The 19,566-nt window shown below is 41.0% G+C and overlaps 1 protein-coding gene across 4 annotated transcripts in view; it reads left to right on the forward strand.

Moving 5' to 3' along the window:
• grin2bb (glutamate receptor, ionotropic, N-methyl D-aspartate 2B, genome duplicate b) overlaps positions 1 to 19,566 on the forward strand; it is a 151,672-nt gene that overhangs the window by 29,934 nt on the left and 102,172 nt on the right. For all 4 annotated transcript variants that reach the window (XM_049571980.1, XM_049571981.1, XM_049571982.1 and 1 more), the window contains one exon: positions 1,317 to 2,018. In XM_049571980.1, coding sequence (XP_049427937.1) covers positions 1,317 to 2,018 — 702 coding nt within the window. The remainder of the gene's footprint in view (positions 1 to 1,316; positions 2,019 to 19,566) is intronic.

Consider the following 19,566-nt stretch of genomic DNA (forward strand, 5'->3'; position numbering starts at 1 on the left):
TAAAGACAAAGTTCTAGGCAGTTTGGCAAAGTATCGAACAAAGCAAGGCCTTTGGAAAGGTAATGGAATATGACAGTCATGCCAGCACATATCTGCAGCCACCTGGTGGAAGGGACTATGTGGATCTGAGGCCCTTGCACCTGTAGCTTCCATCATCCTCCAAATCCCACCATCATCAGCCGCCTCATTTTTGAATGAGTGGGGTTGGGAGATGGGTAACATTGAACCCAACATTCCTGTTTTTGTTCATCCATGAAACGAGTAATTAAAACGTGTTCTGTTCTACTTACAAATAAATCTGTTGAAATATCTGTTGAAAACATTTTGTATGGATGTTTTCTTATGACTTCTGTTTATATTTATGCTTGGATATAATATATTCCCAGTTAGTTCCCCTAAATTCCCATTAATTCCCATTAATTCCCATTATTCCCATGGAAAGTTATGGAATATTTCCAAAATTCCCAAGCTTAACTTCCCATGGAAATTTACCGGAAATTTTCCGCCCCTTTGTAACCCCATAAATCACTAGTATCACCATGATATAATATGAAATCAATTCTTTTGACAACAATACAATATTTGCAGATATTACAAAGTCTGCCACAATACGATTGGATACAGCGAAATACTTCTGTAGTGCTGATATCGTGATGGCGTTGTTGCAGAAGCATAGCACCCACCATCTGGTTCCCCCATGATTAACACCATTAGCTCTGTCAGCACTGTTGCTGTTGTTTAGCGCTGTTTATGGAGTTCGCACCATAAGCTGCTAGCCGCCGGCTCAGCCACCTCTATGATGAGAACTGTTCAGACAACTCATGCACTCTGAATTTCACATTGAGCCCCTTTAATTTATGTAACTGTTTTTACAGCTGAAAAAATAAGGCTGTCAGTGCTCTTTGGTGTACAAACTGTGGAATGGTGATACTGTTTCTAAATAATGACAAACATGTCTTTGGCATTTCTGTTGGAAATCCACTTTCTTCCCACCTGCCACTGTGGCTGGTGGATTCCAAGATCAAGCATCCAATCAGTAGATTACCATTGTGTTTTTGCCTGGTGTGTGAAGCAAATCTAGCAGCCTCTTGCATATTTTACCAGCATTTTGCTGCATGGTGGCTGGTGCTAATTTCCAACCCTGACTGCAATTCCTGATTATTTATCAGCCGACATATAATATATGGATATGTATCTCTGATATGCTAATGTTGGCAGATATAGATTGAGCCAGCAAGTTTGAAATTGGTCTTGTATTTTTACACTTTGTTTTTGTTAATGCCTCTTTGTCTCTCTTTCCCTCTCTCTCCCTCTAGGGACGGCATTTACACTCCTCCACAATGCTTGTCAGCCTCCACCCTTCTCCCTCCCGTCTTCAGGACAAGCGCTTTGTCTCCCCTTCCTCGCCTCATCATCCTCCCCCAACTCCCCCTCCTCCTTCAGACCAGTCCTCTTATCATCTTTGTTCTCAGCCTCGGCTGACCCTGCCCTTCCTCTCCTTGTCCTTCTCCCTGCTCCTACTCTCAATACTCCTTCTGCCCGTTTGCGAGTCTCGCAGGGGTGGAGGTCCAGGGACTGGGCCTGGAGGTGCTCCAGGGGGACAAGGTGGCCAGAGGGGAGGCGGCAACCAGAGGGGCGTTGCCATTCCTCCTCAGTACTCTCCTGCCTTGCCGGCTCTTCCCCCAATCAATCCCAAACTGATCAACTCGCTCAGTATAGCTGTCATCCTGGTGGGCAACTCTAGTGAAGTAACCCTGGGGGTTGGACTTGAGAAAGAAGACTTCCTCCACATCCCTTACCCTCCCAAAGTCGAGGTGGTCACAATGAATGAAACAGACCCCAAGAGTATCATCAATCGGATCTGCGCACAAATGACGAGGAACTCTCTGCAAGGCGTAGTGTTCGGTGATGACACAGACCAAGAGGCCATCGCTCAAATCCTGGACTTCATCTCTGCCCAGACACACATCCCCATCCTGGGCATAAGGGGAGGCTCCGCTATGGTCATGGCTGCCAAGGTAGGAAAAGAAAACATTGCATTGTGAACTTTTCACCAATAATTTGACCACACTGCACAATCACCAGGGCCAAATACTGATAGTGATTAGTGAGGCAGGAATAGACATCTTTTGGTATGTTGTTGCTTCATTATCCAGCAGTAATTACAATAATGTTTCTTGGATGTGATTTCTGTAAAAGATTATTTTAAAATACCTAACATTAGGAAAATAGCACCTGGGTGGGATTAAATTTAACAGCCACCTTGAAGAACCTGCAAAATCATGTTAACTGCAACCATTTTAATTAAGATTTACAGACAGAAAACAAATAACTGAATCATTTGTCTCTAAGATAATCTACTTATATTTTAGGTGACTCATCCATGAAAGTCGTAATAGTTTTATTTAGGATATCTAGTATTAGTTTTTTTGTTCTCTTTAAGATAATAAGGAAATGTAGAGAAAAACTTTCTCTCAAACTTTCTTTTAAGATGCATCAGCCTCCCACCACTCAGTGCTGCTTCTCATTCTAACCCAGTCTCTCTGCTGATTGAGTTTGCTGTTAATTGACCTCCTCTGTGAGCCTGACGTCATGTTGAAGCTCCTGACAGCGAGTCGACTCAACTCTGAAAGGACTCACAGCATGAAACAAAAGAGTACATAACAAGTGAAAAAAACAAAAAAAAATCTCTGTGGGATCGGGATACAAGAGATTTGGCACAAACCAGGCCGCACAAGGAGAATCGCTGATCCAGAAACGAAACAATGGCTTTGAAATGTATCCTTAAATAATGTCATGTTAATAGGCTTAGCCATGTTTAAGTCCCTCACAGAAAAATGACAGAATCCATATGGGGCTGAGGTTGGGTTTTTATTAGATTTTTGATGCAGCCTACCTCTTGGAGAAAATGGGACATGCAACAGAGATTCTCTGCAGCTATCTTGTTAGGATGAGTAATGGTATTGGTAACATACTGTGTGTTTGATTTTCAAGGTATATTTAGTTCAGTTTATTTGATAAAGGTTGAGTCGGTCCAAGATATTTGAGTATGAAATATCATTCTTGATCTTGGAGATAGTTTGGTAAATTATATCTTATCATTATATTATGAATCTCATTAGCTTGTCCACAGCTTTCAGCCACATCTCCTGCCAACAGATGGAATTTGTTCAAACGCTATGTGGTTGAATAGGCTACTCTGGAAAAAGGAACTAGTGTGTTTGTTTGTTTATAAGCTAATTTGAGTAAAAAAAAAAACATTGTCAAACATTTTCTGCAGCTAGAACAAGGTTTTTGTGGATCCTAAAGAAGCCTTAAAAGGCATTGAATTTATTAATCTAAAAATAAGGCCTTAACTGGTATTAACATGCCTTAAATCAATCTTTCACAAATCCTAAAAATGCAAAGACACGGGAAATAGAATTTTATGAAATGCTTTTTTCTAATGTTGCATGGCAAAAATCTCAAAATCATGTATAAAAAAATACTGAGTGTCTCTTGCATTAACACTATGTAGATCAGGATAGCAGAACTGACAACAGTCATATTTTGTTTCTGCTCAGAGCAGAGGATTCACTGTCTCCTAGCTAGATGTAACTGTACCCAGGACATCATGGTAAAGCACAAATTCTTGGCTATTTGACCAAGATTTTGTGATATTGCTAAAGCTCATACAAGGCAATGCATGTGAGACTCTGTGTATTTTTAAGTTTTTCAAATTCTGTATGATGGGATTGGAGGCAGTGGGATGCCACATGCAGAGTGAGAAAATTGCCAAGTCATGTTACATAATTTACAATTAACATTTGAGCAAAATTGCCCCGCACCCTTAGTAATTGATTGCCGTTAAAGCTATCTTACCTTTAAGGTCCAGACACACCAAACCAACATCAAAGAACTAGTGGCGACAAAGTCCAAGTGTGGCCTCACGTTGCCTGTGTATTGGCGAAAAAGTTGCATATAAACACACTGCAAAGACACTAAACCAACCAAAAGCCAACCAGCACGCACGTTCTGCACCTGTGTGAGAGGAAATAACTATCCACACCAGCAGGTGGCGATGGTTGGTATTTCCATTAAAAAAGGGAAACGGGAAGATGGACAGGACGTTCAAGGTGGTAGTTAGCCAGTTAGAACATTAGCAACACAACACAAAGTTGAAGACATAAAGCACATTTATTGTGCGCTAGAAAACAGTACCACAACAATTACAAATCGTTTAGCTCAACAGCTAAAGAGAATAGCCTTACCTAATATAGCAACTTTGTTTTTATCTCACTTCCCAGCTCAAGAAAGTGAATCAGCCGGGAAAAAAAAAAGCAGACAAGGGCCAATGAGGGCTGACAGTGTGGGACACACGGCAAGGACTGGGGTGACAGATGCTCACTGGCAACCCGACATTGACCAACAGCCGGTTTTCGGCTTGGTGAGCATGGTCTCACTCCGAAATTGTCGAAATCAGGCGCTTGGGCAGTGACTTGCTGAACCAACGAACAAAGGCGCCCTTTAAGGTTGGCATGATACATGGCCAGTTGCCGTTATAGTTTAACGGCACCCATCGGTGCCAGGGGTAAACATGGCGGGACAAGGCCGAAGGTTAAAGTGGCGATAGTCCAAGTTGGGTGGGCAAGAGGGGTGGCGCATGGGTCCAACAAACACTGACCTTTACCCGAGAAAGCAGTGTTTGTGTTCCGTAAGATTCTAAAGCCAAACCCTGTTCTTTTTTCCTAAATCTAACCACTTCCTTTTGTTGCTCAAACCTAACCATGTGTGTTTGTTCTTGAAGGAAAAAAAAAACGTCAATTTGCGGTGTTGTACTGACGTAGTGCGTTTGTTTTGAAAGAGACTGTATGTAAACGTTAAATTTCCTGTGAAAACGGAAGTATATCTTGAAAGAAGGTGACACGGTGTCCCAGAACTTCAACAACTAACGCACCCAGGGTACCTTGCATGTCATATGTGGATGTGGACAGTCCACGACCAAAATGTCAATGTGTGACAAGGTCGAAGTGAGAATGTGTTGGCTTGGTGTGCCAGGGTCCAAACCTGTAGGAACTTTGTTGGAAGCTGTTTAAGAGTTAAAAATCTAAATCTCGAAACTAAAACACATTTTAATTAGATCACAGCAATTCAAGAGAAAACAAAATGTAATTTAGTTTTAGAAAAACTGAATTGTCTATCGTTTAGATTTATCTTTTGATCATAAACAAATAAAAGCAACACACTGTACTCATAAAATAAACCCTTTCGGATAGAATTGGAGTAAATAGTGGTGAAGAAGAAACAAAGTGCACAATAGCAGTATTCATTAGTTAGCATGCATGTTTCTTCACTGCTTGTTTATAATGTTAATGTCCTAAATTATTTTTCACAAAGTACAAACTCCTTGCTTTGGATAATTGAAATACTGTAGGACCATCTGCTTTCATTATATGGCTGTTGTTGGTGTGATATTACTTTGTCCAGTCACCAGGTTACAAAGGATTTTGTGTATTCATGAGACAGTCATTATTTCTCAAAGGCATTCTAGCTCAAGCACAAACTAATACACAAACTTAATTCTCATACTGCAGTTACCTGATCTGATTAGATTTTAGAAAGCCTCGCTGCATAAATCTGCATGATAATTAGAAAAAGTGATTTCTTGAAATTATTATAGTTAAAGCTTTCACATTAATGCTATTCATGTGTAATGTGAAGTCACATATCTTAACAGACATATTTACCAATGTCATTATCAGCTCTCTGAATGCCCTAATTAGAAAAACTGGTTATGTTTGATGAATTGCAGCAATTTTGGCAAATAATAAGGCACTTCCCTGAGAGCAGATTGCTATAATCTGGAGATCTGATCCACCAGATTTACTTGTTGCTCCACATAACATTTAAATCAAGGCTATCTCTCAACTTTAGGAATAAAGAAATAATCAAATAAAAGCTCCAATTCAAAGAGAACTGCATTAATATCCCCACAGCATGGCGAGCCGTCCAGTGGTCCATAAAGTCTGCCGGGCCTTTTCTCAATCTCTTTTATAAAAGACTGTTGCAGAACAATGGATTACATGGAGGTAGAGATGATAGAAAAGAACAATGGAGTGATGATACTGTAGAAATAAAGAAGGAGAGAGCAAACAATATATGCTCAACATATAATTATCACATTTTACAGCTGAGAGAGACAGAGGGCACAAACTGAGTGCATTGGACATCAGTTTATGTTTTTGAGCAAATTCTGGTACTTGCGTTTTCCACTCACTTGGCCTGTTCCCCGTAAACCTTTATCCTTAGGAACTGTTTGTTATGTATGAGGGGGGAAGAGGAGGTGCAAAAAATGGGAGGCATGTCAAATTATTTTTAGGCTCTGGGGAGGGACTTATGTTTTTTATTTTGGCTTTGAGGAGGAAAACATAACTTTAAATGGCTGTATCTTGTATTTTACAGTTGATTTTTAAAGAAAACATGCATTCCAAGGCATTTTTTCTTTAAATATCAAAAGAAAGCATGTGAAAACAATTGATTTAGAGGGCACGTTTTCTTTTAAAATCACCAAAATTACACAATTTTTCATAGCCAGAAACTGTAAAAACAGAGATTATCATTTGATTTTCAAATATCTGACGGTCCCTGAACACATGATTTGCGACAAATGCTTCTGTCAGAAAAAACGTAACCAGAATTGAGCCTAAAATAGTGATAGTTCACCAAAATTACTTTCTTCTACGTGTCTCATGTAAGATTTGGCCAAAAATACTGTTTGCATGAATTAACCAGCATGACGACAAGAATGAAAACTCCAGTATTTCATCTTCAACTTTTAACTTTCAAACATCAAATGTTAAGTTTTAAAGTCTAATAACTAATTTTATGGTGGAGGGAGGGTGCTACATTTTCCACAAGTCACTCAAGGATATTTGTAGCTCCAGGGAGGGTCAAAAAACAAACAAACAAACAAACAAAAAAAATACGAAGTCACACCCTGGGCACCCCCTCCTCTGTTAAGTAATGAACAATCCCTTACATGTTCTCTGTGAGTCACACACACGCACACACACACACGCACAGAAGGAGGGGTCAGATGCGGTGGACTCGGTTGTCATGGCAACCTTTTGCTTATATATTTCTCCATATCGTATGAAAGTGGTTACAGACAGAGAGAAAAAAGACCTGATAATTTCTTAGAGCAGTTCTACAGGGTTTTAATGCCCCAGTCACTGTGTGGTGGGGATGGGAGTGAAGTTTAGAAATGAACAGATTAAAGTGTCAAAACAGAGGTAGAAACACAGGGACAGGGGATCAAGGGTGGTGAGGCTGAGAGGTAATGAAGGATGGAGAGGTGAATTAAATTTCACTGTGGTGATGCAGTGTTTTTTTTGTGCCACTGTAGCTGTTTCAGTGTGTTTTTTAATGTCCAATTTTTTTAGTTTTTAAGTCACACAAAGAGACAAACGAAATAACAAAACTGTGCATTCTAACAATTATACACATATCCACCCATATCCATACCTGAAAAAGAAAAAAAGTTGCAGACAAAAGTAGAGTTGAACACATTGGTGATATGAATTAGTTGAAACTAACAACAATTTCAACAACAATTTAATTGTTTAACCAGTTTTTTAAGCCAAAAAGCCATAAATGATAGTCCGTCAGTCTGTTAGTCTTAGTCTGTTTAGATTTTAGACACTTGGTCAGATAATATAGATAAAATAAGCATTTTTAAGACTTCATCTTGTGCTTTGGGAATTTCCAATTCAACTATTTTCTGTTATTTTTTAGACCAAACAATTCATTGATTAATCGAGAAAATAAATGGCGAACCACTCAAAATGAAATGAAAATAATTACTGGGAGTTCTGTTACACAACACGCAATAAGAAGAAAGAGAATGCCAATGAAATTAAAAAAGAAGAAAAAAGTTAATTTATGTAAAGCAATCTAACATGTCAATATCAAATTACAAGACATCCAATACAACTCAGTATTTCATTTCACACATGGGCCCACTGTCCTGTCTCGACAGAGTACTTTGTATCACATAATCCAAACAAGACGAGACAAGAGTCTGTGTATAACCAGTATCCTTTTGACAGTAATATGTATGGAGAAACTGTGTTCAGATGTCAATACAAAACTAAAATCACAAACCATAAAAAAACAATAATAATATATACCCCTAATATTATTTGCACAATAGTTTCTGGCCAGGTGGATTTTGCAAGTTTGGCACACCCTGTGCGCTGGCGCAGCTACTCCTCTTTCCCACGTCTGTCCCTCCTACCTGCGCAGGTCGGAAAGAGGGACGAGAGAAGGCGTGGAGTGGGTTTTACAAACATCACACCAATCAAATGAGCCCTTCTCCTCGCCCTTAAATGCGCCGCGCGAAGGCGTAATGAGAGTTTACTCAATTTGCCATGGCAGAAGAGAGCAGCAGCGTCAGACGGCCAAACTTCTCCCAGGAGGAAACTGATGTTTTGGTCCGGGAGGTCCAAGCTCGCAGTGTCCGAATATACAGAACTGCGAGCAGACCTCCACGGGCTGATGATGCAAACGTAGCCTGGGAGGAGGTCACCACAATTGTAAATCAATGTTGGTTTCTCTCGTGCACTCGCGCGCTCTGTCTTTCTCTCTCGCAGTCTCACTCTGTTTCTTTTCTTTTGACTTTTTGACTTCTGACTTTTGACTAAGATGACAGATGCTGAATATATACTCCCTCTCTGATGCTGTGGCTGTTTGTGGTTGGCTGAGAGGGATGTGAACTCATTAGTTTGCAGCTGTGTTAATCAAATCAGGTTGGGTTTCCATTACGCGTGCCAAACGTGCCAAACGGTGCCAATCCCCTTTGATCTGACATCAGATGTGACGGGACAGTCGATATAGAGATACATTTATGTGCTGATTGCAGATAGTTGCATTGAATAGTGGTTTTGTGGCTATTTATATTATTATTAATGTGCCTGACGTTCCGGAAACCTGCCTGTGAGGTTTTGCTGACGTGTGCGCACTGTCTGCCGGTCAGCCAAACTTCGGCTTACACCGGCTGCGCTCCGCCTGTGCTGACAGTAGACCTGGTTTCAGCTGGCGAGCTTTTGGCGCACCTTCGGCGAAGCCTTTTGGCAAGAAACTGTCACTGCGCCAAGCTGGATCTGTCGACACCTCCCCCTGTTGCGCTGCCACACCCATCTCAGCGCACTTCAGTCTGCCAAACTACCAAACTGAGCGCGAATCGGGTTGCACTGCTCGAAACTAGCTCTGCGCAGGGTTTGCCACCCTGTGTCACCCTGCGCTGCACCGGGAAACCATAGCCCATAGAGTCGGTAGTGGACTGAGCGAGACGTAATTGTGGAAGGACTTGGCCTGCCGTTTTTTTTTTGTGTTCTCAATTAACTGTTTAGCTTTTTCCCTGCCTGGTGTGAGGCTGAGACAGCTGAGACACCTTACAGACTAAGTGGCCAAGGAGCTTTGGTGTGTTGGAACAGACGCTATATTTACGTATGTGAATTAGTCTGGAATCTCCAAGTTCATTTTCAGTTTTCAGCGGGAGCTCTCAACAGGCACAGACCAAAATGTCTCTACAACCAATCAGAGCAATGAAACGTGACGTAGTGCTGAGTGACACATACAAGTTAGGGTGGTGCTTGGTTCATTTTTTAACAGGAAACACGTGGTGGCCAGCTCACAAACTTTCATATCACAACTAAAAAGCAAGCTAAAATTTCAGGCAGGAAATAGGCCTGTGGTAACAGACTCTGGATTCATATTTGATCAGCATTGCCTAGTTTGACAGGTTGATCTGCGTTTCATGGTTGTGATTGGCCTGACCAGGATCTGGCAGGGTGCAAATCTGTTTGAACAGGACTGGGACCAGCTACATCTGCCAGAGCAATTGAAACATGAACTTGCAGATGCGTCTGGTTCGCAGGCTATACAAGACCCATGCCTTAAAATAAAGGATATACTGTACATAGTCTTGAATAGATGTGTTGAATTAACAGTAGATATTTCTGTGCTTTGATTGGGATCTCTTTGTGCTCATATTGTGCCTTGTAAGCTTGTCTTGTGACAATCATGGTGTACAAAAAATGGTGTTCTATTTTGAGTAAAGGAATAAGGGAGACTGAAGATCGTAGAAAAGAGTGACAGACAGATGGCGAGGCAAAGAGCTGTGTGGATGAGGTGGAACATGAAGCCTATATAGAGTCATGGCAGGGAGCTATATGAACATGCTGTGTGTGCATACGTCTGCTGCAGAAGTGAGTGAGCGATTTTCCAGCATCAATAACTCAGTTCCCTTCAGGTTGCCAAGTCCATTCTTTATCAGTCCACAATTAGGTCTAATCTATTGTGCTCCAGATCCTCTTGAAGTCTTTCTATATAGGATTTCTCTACATCTTGTCACTGAGCAATTTGATTTCCAACAATGAACATGTGTGTCCTTTTGATGGCATTTGATCTTTAAACCACATTACTCCACATACTTAACGGTCTCGGTGGAGATGGTGCAATCAAGTAAACCTGCCTGATACCTTGTAGCACTCCTGGCTTTATTTTCCTTTCCAGTACCCCATTATAATGAATCACTGACAGATGCAGGTAGACCCATTATGCACCAAACAATTTGCACGCTTCCATTTAGCCATTAATTCACACCGTGCCATGTGTTGGTATTGGCATAATAGGACGACAGAGTTGGCCTCGGCCCACACTCAACTCCGGCTCTGGAGACTAATGAGGTCTTCCAGATCTATTGTTGGGACTTAAGCTGTGTGTGTATGTGCTTTTGTGCATATGTGTGTATGCACGTGTGCGAACACATAGAGCATGCTGGTGTTCAATGATAATAGCCTCTTTGCCTGTGTTTGGGGAGATTACAGCTGTTGTTTTCACTGCAAACAAGCTACCTAGAGGCGCACAGCATCCTGATACCATTTCTCATAAACCGTCCGGTCTCCTTAAAGTTGATTTTTTTTTCCCGAGGATTTTGTCATTCTATTCAGCACTGCCTACAAGTCCTAACCATGCAGGAGGCTTAAAGTTCTTGCTTGTTTAATATAAATCTCTCTTGGGGTGAAAAACTGTCTGTCAGGTGGTCAGGGGTAAAACTCATGGATGAATGGGCTGCTGTGCTGTGGCTCTCTTGAAGTGTTATTTCTCCAATCAAAAGGACAGCAAAATACTGTGTATAAGAAGAGCAAACTGCCTTTGTATTGCTTTAGAAAAGACATTGCATTGTCTGTCAGTGAAAACTGATTCACCACCCCTTGATTGATTACTACAATTATACACCCTCTATCTTTAAATAGGCATCATTTAAGCAGAAGTGTGTGAGGCCTTCTTGTAAGACAGACACGACTATGGAAGTAAATTATTTCAGGGACTTGTTTGGCCACTTAGACCGGTATTATTTGACATTAGCCTGACTAGCTGGTGGTTAGGTCCTTGCTAATCTGCCGCAGCTGACATGATTGTTTGAGCCAATGGTGCACTCTATTTTCTCATCCTATTGTTCTCATTCCCAATTTGTGGTTTTATGAGTCCCCTCCTTTTATCCTGCATGCACCATGTATCCCATTATGCTTGCTGGTTGTACATGAGGGGATAATCGACTGCCTCCGTAATGCCCCCGTTCGCAATTAGGAGCAATCCCAAAAGACAAGAGAATTAAAGAACTACTACAATAATAAACTGCACATGTGCATATTACATCTTATGCAACTATTATCTGATATTATTCTTTAGTTTTCTGTCACACTCCATCTTAAATCCTGTTTAGACAGGATTAGTTTTCAAGAAAATGTGTGGAATGTGAAAAGCCAATTTGCGCAGGACACCTCTGTGATCAGTCTCAGAAATTACATTGACGGGAGAGTCTGCTTCGTTTGTGCGTTGTCACTGCAACAAAACTGCTCCATATGTCAAATGTAACTTCCACAGCTGATGCTGATACACTTGAACAGCCACAATATAGCTTGTTTACAAGAGCAAAGAAAAGTTTGAACAAGCTCTTAGTTTGAGCTGGTGGTCCGTCCCTTATTTAAATAACACAGCAGTTGTTATCAGTCTCAAAATTTCATTAATGACATGACTACTTTTTAAAATTATTTTTGTTGGACATTTGGAGACGTGAACAGTGAATAAAATCATAGATTTTGAAGAGACTGAAACAACAGACATGCTCCAGTAATGATTACTTTGCTCATCCTCTCTCTGTAAAACTAATCCCATCCTATGAGATCTTTAAACACACTTTCTCTCTCTCTCTCTCGCCTACTCTATCACTGTGAAATGCTATGGCAGTCTGAATTTGATTGATGTTCCCATTTTCCTGGCTTTGCCGTACATTTAACCCTTTAAAAGTCCAACTGATGGATACTGAAATAGGGAGAAAATCAGCCCTAAAATAAAATTTCTTGAACTGTGTGTTGTTCCTGTGGTCTTTGACAGCTCCATATAAATACTATCTGAGGACACGACCTTCAGTCTCTGCAAGATAAAATCAAAAGCGCTCACACTAATCTGTGATTTCATGAAACAACAAAGCTTTGAATTGCTTCTGTCAGTGAATGGGGCTATGACAATGTCCAGGGTTGTGTTCTTGGGCTGTGTTTTGTTATTTAGGCCACATGCATGTACAGATATTTTTGAAAACTGATAATTTTCTCCTCCGTATCTAAAAAATTCTATCCACACAACCTTCATTTTGCAAAATATGTCCGTCCACACTAGAAACAAAAACATACCATGCAGTGGAAATTCGGCATATGTTAGGGGTGGATTTATAGTTGTGCGTTGGCTCTACGCAGAGCCTACGCATTTGACTTATACACCATTGTGAGCATTTATACTTGTGCAGTGGCATGTCCATGTTGCCCTGCAGTTACACCACCAAAACGGTAGTCAGCGGTGGGGTTTCTGTTTAGTGTGTAAAGTCTGATTGATTCAAAACACATGTAAAACACACAATGAATTTGGCTTAATAGCGACAATTTCAAACACACATGAATGAATTGGCTGAGGGATAACATAAGATTATATAATAAGATTCACAGACAAAACACTTGTCTTTTGTTGGACACATTTTCCCCACAAATACAACATGCCAACATTTTACATGGTATAATAGCTTAGTCCTCTTATACTCATATGAAGCCAGGAACAACAGCAACATTTAAAAAAGCAAAATTCAGCCCAGTTATAACTCACAAGGTTCACCGACAGACAACTGTCTTATACTTAAAATATTTTCTCAACAAATACAACATGCTAACGTTAGTAGCATAAGCCTATTACATTTTACACTGCATAAATTAGCCGAGTGGCTAGCAGAGTATTCCTCTACTTATACGAAGCCAGGATAAATCACACACAGGACTTAAACTGCAATGGGGTCTGGACTTAATTGTCTTCACAACTGTCTGTTTCTTATCTGTGAAGTAAAAGTAAATGAAAGCATAGTTTCCACAGAGGGAAATGGTTTTCAGTTTCCAAAAATAAACAGGAGGTCTGTGTTGCCACGATGTGTGGTTACATCTCTGGGAAGGTGCATATCAATCAATCAATCAATCAGTCAATCAATTTTATTTATAAAGCCCAATATTACAAATCACAATTTGCCTCACAGGGCTTTACAGCGTACGACATCCCTCTGTCCTTTGGACCCTCACAGCGGATAAGAAAAAACTCCCCCCAAAAAAACCCTTTAACGGGGGAAAAAACAGAAGAAACCTCAGGAAGAGCAACTGAGGAGGGATCCCTCTTCCAGGACGGACAGACGAGCAATAGATGTCGCACAGAACAGATCAACATAATAAATTAACAGTAATCCGTATGACACAATGAGACAGAAAGAGAGAGACAGAGAGAGATGCAGGACAGACGGTAATGACAGTAGATTACAACATTAATGAAAGTAATAGTATTATAATTAATAATAATATATTAATATCTGATAGTATACATATGTGACAATAATCATATGTGTATAGTAACAGTAGAAGTATGACTAATGATAACAGCAGCAGTAGGAGGCATCTGGCAGGACCACGGCAGCAGCACAACCACACACGTCATACTATCCAGGCACCACTGCAATACGAGTTAACCTGAGAGACAGTGGAGCACAAAGGCTCCGGAGAAGAAGCCGAGTTAGTGACATCCAGAATGGCCGAGTTAGCAAGATGCAGTAAATAGGACGAGAGAGAAAAGGAGAGAAGGTGCCCGGTGTATTATAGGGGGTCCTCCGGCAGACTAGGCCTGAGTCAGCCTAACTAGGGGCTGGTACAAGGCAAGCCTGAGCCAGCCCTAACTATAAGCTTTATCAAAGAGGAAAGTCTTAAGTCTAAATGTGGAAGATGATTCCACAGGAGAGGAGCCTGATAGCTGAAGGCTCTGGCTTCTGATCTACTTTTGGAGACTTTAGGGACCACGAGTAACCCTGCATTCTCCGAGCGCAGCGTACTGGTGGGATAATATGGCACTATGAGCTCTCTAAGATATGACGGAGCTTGACTATTTAGAGCTTTATAAGTTAAAGGCGCTGTATATAAGAATGTGGCCAAAATGGTTACTGCACTCAAATTCAAAATACTGCCGTGAGTCGTATCCCCCCCCTACAGATTCGAGGTTGCTGGACAGCGGCACGCTGGAGACTGATTTGTTTGCCCACGGGTGGCTGCCGTGGCAGGGCCATGTCGCCACGTCCTTGATCTTCGGTTTTCCAGCAGCCCGTTTGAGCAAGTCCGGCTTCTCTGCTGCTAACGCTGCTGCCGGGATACAGCTCAGGAGACTGCTAATGCTATGTACTGGGACACTGCTAATGCTGCCTGCCGTGCTGCTGTAGCTCAGTCGTAACTTTAACTGATGCTGAGACTCTGCTGACTGCGTGACTGGTAGACGGCGGTGGGTGGCGCAACAGGCCAAAACACAAATTCAAAACATAAACATGATTTGCGGACCGTAAGAAATTTTTATAAATGTTCTGGCTGTACTATTGTTGTCGGTGAGATCAGTATGTTATATGAACATTATTCCTTAGTCTCTGTGACATGTTAGAGGATTTTATGACTATTTGCTTTAGATTTCTTACATATAGCTCCTTTAACAGTAGGATTTTAAATTCAATTCTGGATTTTACAGGGAGCCAGTGCAGAGAAGCTAAAACGTTTTTAAGGACTTACTAGAGCTACCAGATAATAGAGAGTTACAGTAATCCAGCCTTGAGGTAACAAAAGCGTGGACCAATTTTTCTGCATCTTTTCGGGTCAGGATAGGCCTAATTTTCGCAATATTACGCAGATGAAAAAATGCAGTCTGTGAGGTTTGTTTTAAATGAGAATTAAAAGACAAATCTTGATCAAATATTACTCCGAGGTTTCTTACGGTAGTGCTAGAGGCCAGAGCAATGCCATCTAGAGAAACTATGTCATCAGATAAAGAGTCTGAGTTGTTTGGGGCCAAGAACAATAACTTCAGTTTTGTCTGTTTAACATCAGGAAATTTGTGCTCATCATCAGGCTATGGTGTAGCTTACAGCATAGGGTACTTGTCTACTCAGAGCCTACGCGGTGTGGTAGGTGCGGTGTTGATTTGATGCAGAAATATGAAACCCACTCAAGATGTAAAGTAGTCATTAGATGTAGCAGTGCTAGCAAAATATAAATACAGGTGTAGTCCACCATTGTTGTTGTTTCTGATGCATGCGTATGTATTAATGTAGAGCGTGACATCAAATTTTCCAAAATGCTTTGTTTTACATGTCCGCACAGATCAAAAGTAACCTGAGTTTTGAAAAATCTGCACCTTAGAAGGAGTTTTCAAACATGTTTTTAGTGACCTAAAGTGACCTCAGTTTGCGTGTGGATGAGAGGCCAAAAATAGAAACTATGTTTTCAAAAATATCTGAATACATGTAGACAGGGCCTTTGTTCAATTAGTCCTGCGTCCTATAAATTATATTTATATACTACTAATTTGCAACCTATCATTTTCAAAGAAATGTACTGTAATCACAGTTAATTGGGTACAGAACTTGGTCCTATTAAGGGTACCATCTGAATTACATTGGTGCTACCAAGTACCAATTCACATTAAATCAAATGATGCCAAATTTCAGTACCTGAGCGCATCTGGGTGAGAGTGCCAGGTTCAGGCAGAAGTTCCACGAGGCCGTGAAGCAGGCGGAGCTCTGATGCAGCTCTGACACAGCTCTGTCAGCTCCCCAGCAACCTGAAACTATTGCTAGTTTCAGGGTCTGGTCTATTTTCTTTTCATTTTAATTATATAAACAGCTAGTATCATTTCTGTTTGTGTTTGTGTTTTTTAAATTACGTACATATTTTACATATTTGTCCAAACAGAGAGCAAGAGCCACCAGCAGACACACATTCACTCATAGCAAGTAGACAGACAGAGACACACTTCTACGTGTGATTAGAAAAGAGGACAGAAGCTGAATAGTTAGTTCTAGCTAGCTACCAGTTGGGGTATAGAGAAAGAGAGAGTGAGGCTATGTCACCCCTGCACCTTGTTCAGAAATGACTTTTTTGTTATTACAGAGAGTGAAGTACCAAAGACAGGTAACATTGGGTACTGATAACATATTCCAGCTACCAGTTTTCGTATCGGTTCAAATTTGAACAGTGCCCAACCCTGACTGTAATGTCAGCCGAGTCACAAAATTTCCATTCACAACCTTTCTTTTTTTTAGGGATGCACCCAATATTCGGTAACTGAATGTATTCGGCCGAATATTGCAAAAAAACACACATCCGGTATTCGGTGGAATAAATTAAAAGCAATGCCGAATAATAGTGGTGTGTTTTGATAACACAATCAAACAGCGTGCCGGAACGGGCGGAGTAAAATGTCGGCAGTGTGGTGATCCATCCGTCACCACACTTGCATTTGTGACTAAAAATAGTTGTGAGCGAGCAAAATAGGCTTAAATCATTCAGCACGCTGTGCGAGCAGCCTACACATTTCAACCAGCAGCAGAAACGAAAGGCGAATCCCATCAGTTGTGGGTTGAACGGGGGTCACAGACACAGACAGTAATGTATTCCTGTCAAATATGGCGGCCATCGGCTTACCGGCGAGGGGAAGTCGGCTCCAATAATATCCTCTTGCCGTCATGACTGCCCAGAAGTACCTGAACAGCCGAGCCAGCCGAACACAGGTATGTGATGTGTCAGAGGAGAAACGAGCCGTTCACGGCCCACAAACCTCACCGCACTTTAGGGACTGTTCTTTACTTATGAAGGGACTTGTCAGGGGAGGAGGATGGCTGGTCGATTCTTATTTTATTTATTTATTTTGATCCCCCCTATGTTCTTCACTCATTGATGCTGTGTTTGAAGTATGAATAAGTCAAGTAATGTATTCCATTGAAATATCATTGATGTATTATAGAAAAGTGATTTATCTTTTCATAAATGACAAAAGGCACATCTGCCTCATTTTCGCTGTGGTATCGTGATACTACTCAGAACCATGATATTTTCATTGGTATCGTAGAGTGGGATCCAATTTTGGTACCATGACAACACTAATCTGGAGGGTGTTCATCTGCAAAAACTAATGAAAAACTAAACAACAATATTCGGTATTCGGTACTTCGGTATTTGGCCAAGCGTTTAATATTATTCGGCTCCGGCCACAAATTTTCATTTCGGTGCATCCCTACTTTTTTTGTTTGTTTATTTTTTTGTTTTCTCAAAAATATGCGCTCATAGCAACTAATGCATGACTCGTGATTTTTGTGGTTGTGTGTATATGCTCATATTACTTGGTTAAGGTTAGGGAACAATCTTGCTCATGGTTAAAAGAGCACTTTTGGTGACCCAGCCATCCACTGTATGCGTGGTTTTTATTTGGGGGGTTGGGAGGGGTGTGTGTGTGTGTGTGTGTGTGTGTGTGTAACTACTTCTTTCTTTGCCCCAGACAGACAAGGGCCACAATTGACATGGCCACTAGAAGTCCATGATAGATAAAGTAAAGTTAGGCATCTGAACAGACATTGTGAGGACAATCCCAGTGATGAATATGTCTCATTTAAATTTGTCTCAAACACATCAACTTGTGAGGAATCTGAAGTAAAGTAACTCCCTACTGTCATTCTGTGTCGCAAAAGTTTAATCTCCTTTAATTTGAATAATATGCCATCTTTACCTTACATAATAACATTTGCTGGTTAATTAGGCCCCATATGCCGGAATGTTAAAAAGGCCAGATAGTTACTGCTGGCAGGGAGAATGCAAGCGAGGCTCCCAAAGCCTTCTGACAACCTGTTGTAACCAAGTGCAATGCAGAGAAGTCTCCTGTGATCTCCAAAATTACTCATCCTGTCCACGCACAGCACAGCCGCTGATAAAACGAACTCATTATGTGGAGAGAAAGGCGAGGGAGAGAAGGAGAAAAGAGAGAGGAAAAAGGAGAGGAGAGCATTTGCAGCCCATTTGAAGGGCACAATTAAAATTTAGAAATTTATCAGGAAAAATTGGATTCTGGAAAAAGAGCTCAATTGTGTGAGTGTGGACTGAATTCATGGGACAGCAAGGGTGGGACGACATTCATAAACAGTTTAGGGTGCTGTTTCAGAGAACAATGTGATAAAAAAGTGAGAATGGGGAGAAGGGGGACAGAGGTGGGAAATGGATGAAAGAAAAGGGCGTGATGAGAGCGGAGAAGGAGGAATTTTTTGTGCGTGTGTGTGTGTGTGTGTAGGACAGTATGATGAGCAAATCTGTCTCCTCCTGGGAGCACTCTGAAAACAATCTTCCTGGCCTGCTCTCAGGATGCAGCACTGACATGAAGCATTTAGCTCCACAAAGGTGCAACTCAAACCTGCCGTATAGTGCTCTCTGCAGCTGTATACATGCTGTGAGATGGAGGAGCTTATAATGAACAAGGGTAAAAGTCACTCATTGTTGTGCTTGACTGTGTAACTGAGATTTCAACACATGACGAAGAAGAAAAAGTGAGATGAGAAATTACAACCATGTCTCGAAATTAATAATACAATAGTTATTTCTTTTCACAAATATATTTTTTAAAGTTAATTGCTGCATGTATTATGTGAACTGGCATGTTTTTGTACTGTAGTCCTGCATAAGGTTTGGTCTAGGCAACAAAAAGACAGTGACAATGTTTACATGCTGATGTTTAGCAGGTGGAATGTTTCCAATGTTCAGTATCTTAGTTTAGCATATCACCATGCTAACATTTGGTAATTAGCACTAAATACAAAGTACAGGTGAGGCTGTTGGGAAAGTTTTGCAGGAATTTGTTCACAAAAGTAAAAGACAAATTGAAACTTGGCAATATGTTACTGGAAATGTCAAAACTTTGACGTGCTGGTGGCGCTAGAGGAAAAGTCAGGGATCAGTAACAACAGTAGGATTCATCTCCTGGGGACCATAAGTGTTTGAACATTGTTTGCCATTTCATGGCAATCCATCCAGTAGTTGTTGAGATATTTATGTCTGGACAGAAGTGTTGGACCAAGTATTGGTCCGACATTGCTGCGTCTAGAGTTACTGAAGTAACAGAAGCACAAAACTGTGCTTAGTCATTCAT

This window comes from Epinephelus fuscoguttatus, linkage group LG3 (assembly GCF_011397635.1).
Source record: "Epinephelus fuscoguttatus linkage group LG3, E.fuscoguttatus.final_Chr_v1".
Taxonomy (NCBI): Eukaryota; Metazoa; Chordata; class Actinopteri; order Perciformes; family Serranidae; genus Epinephelus; species Epinephelus fuscoguttatus.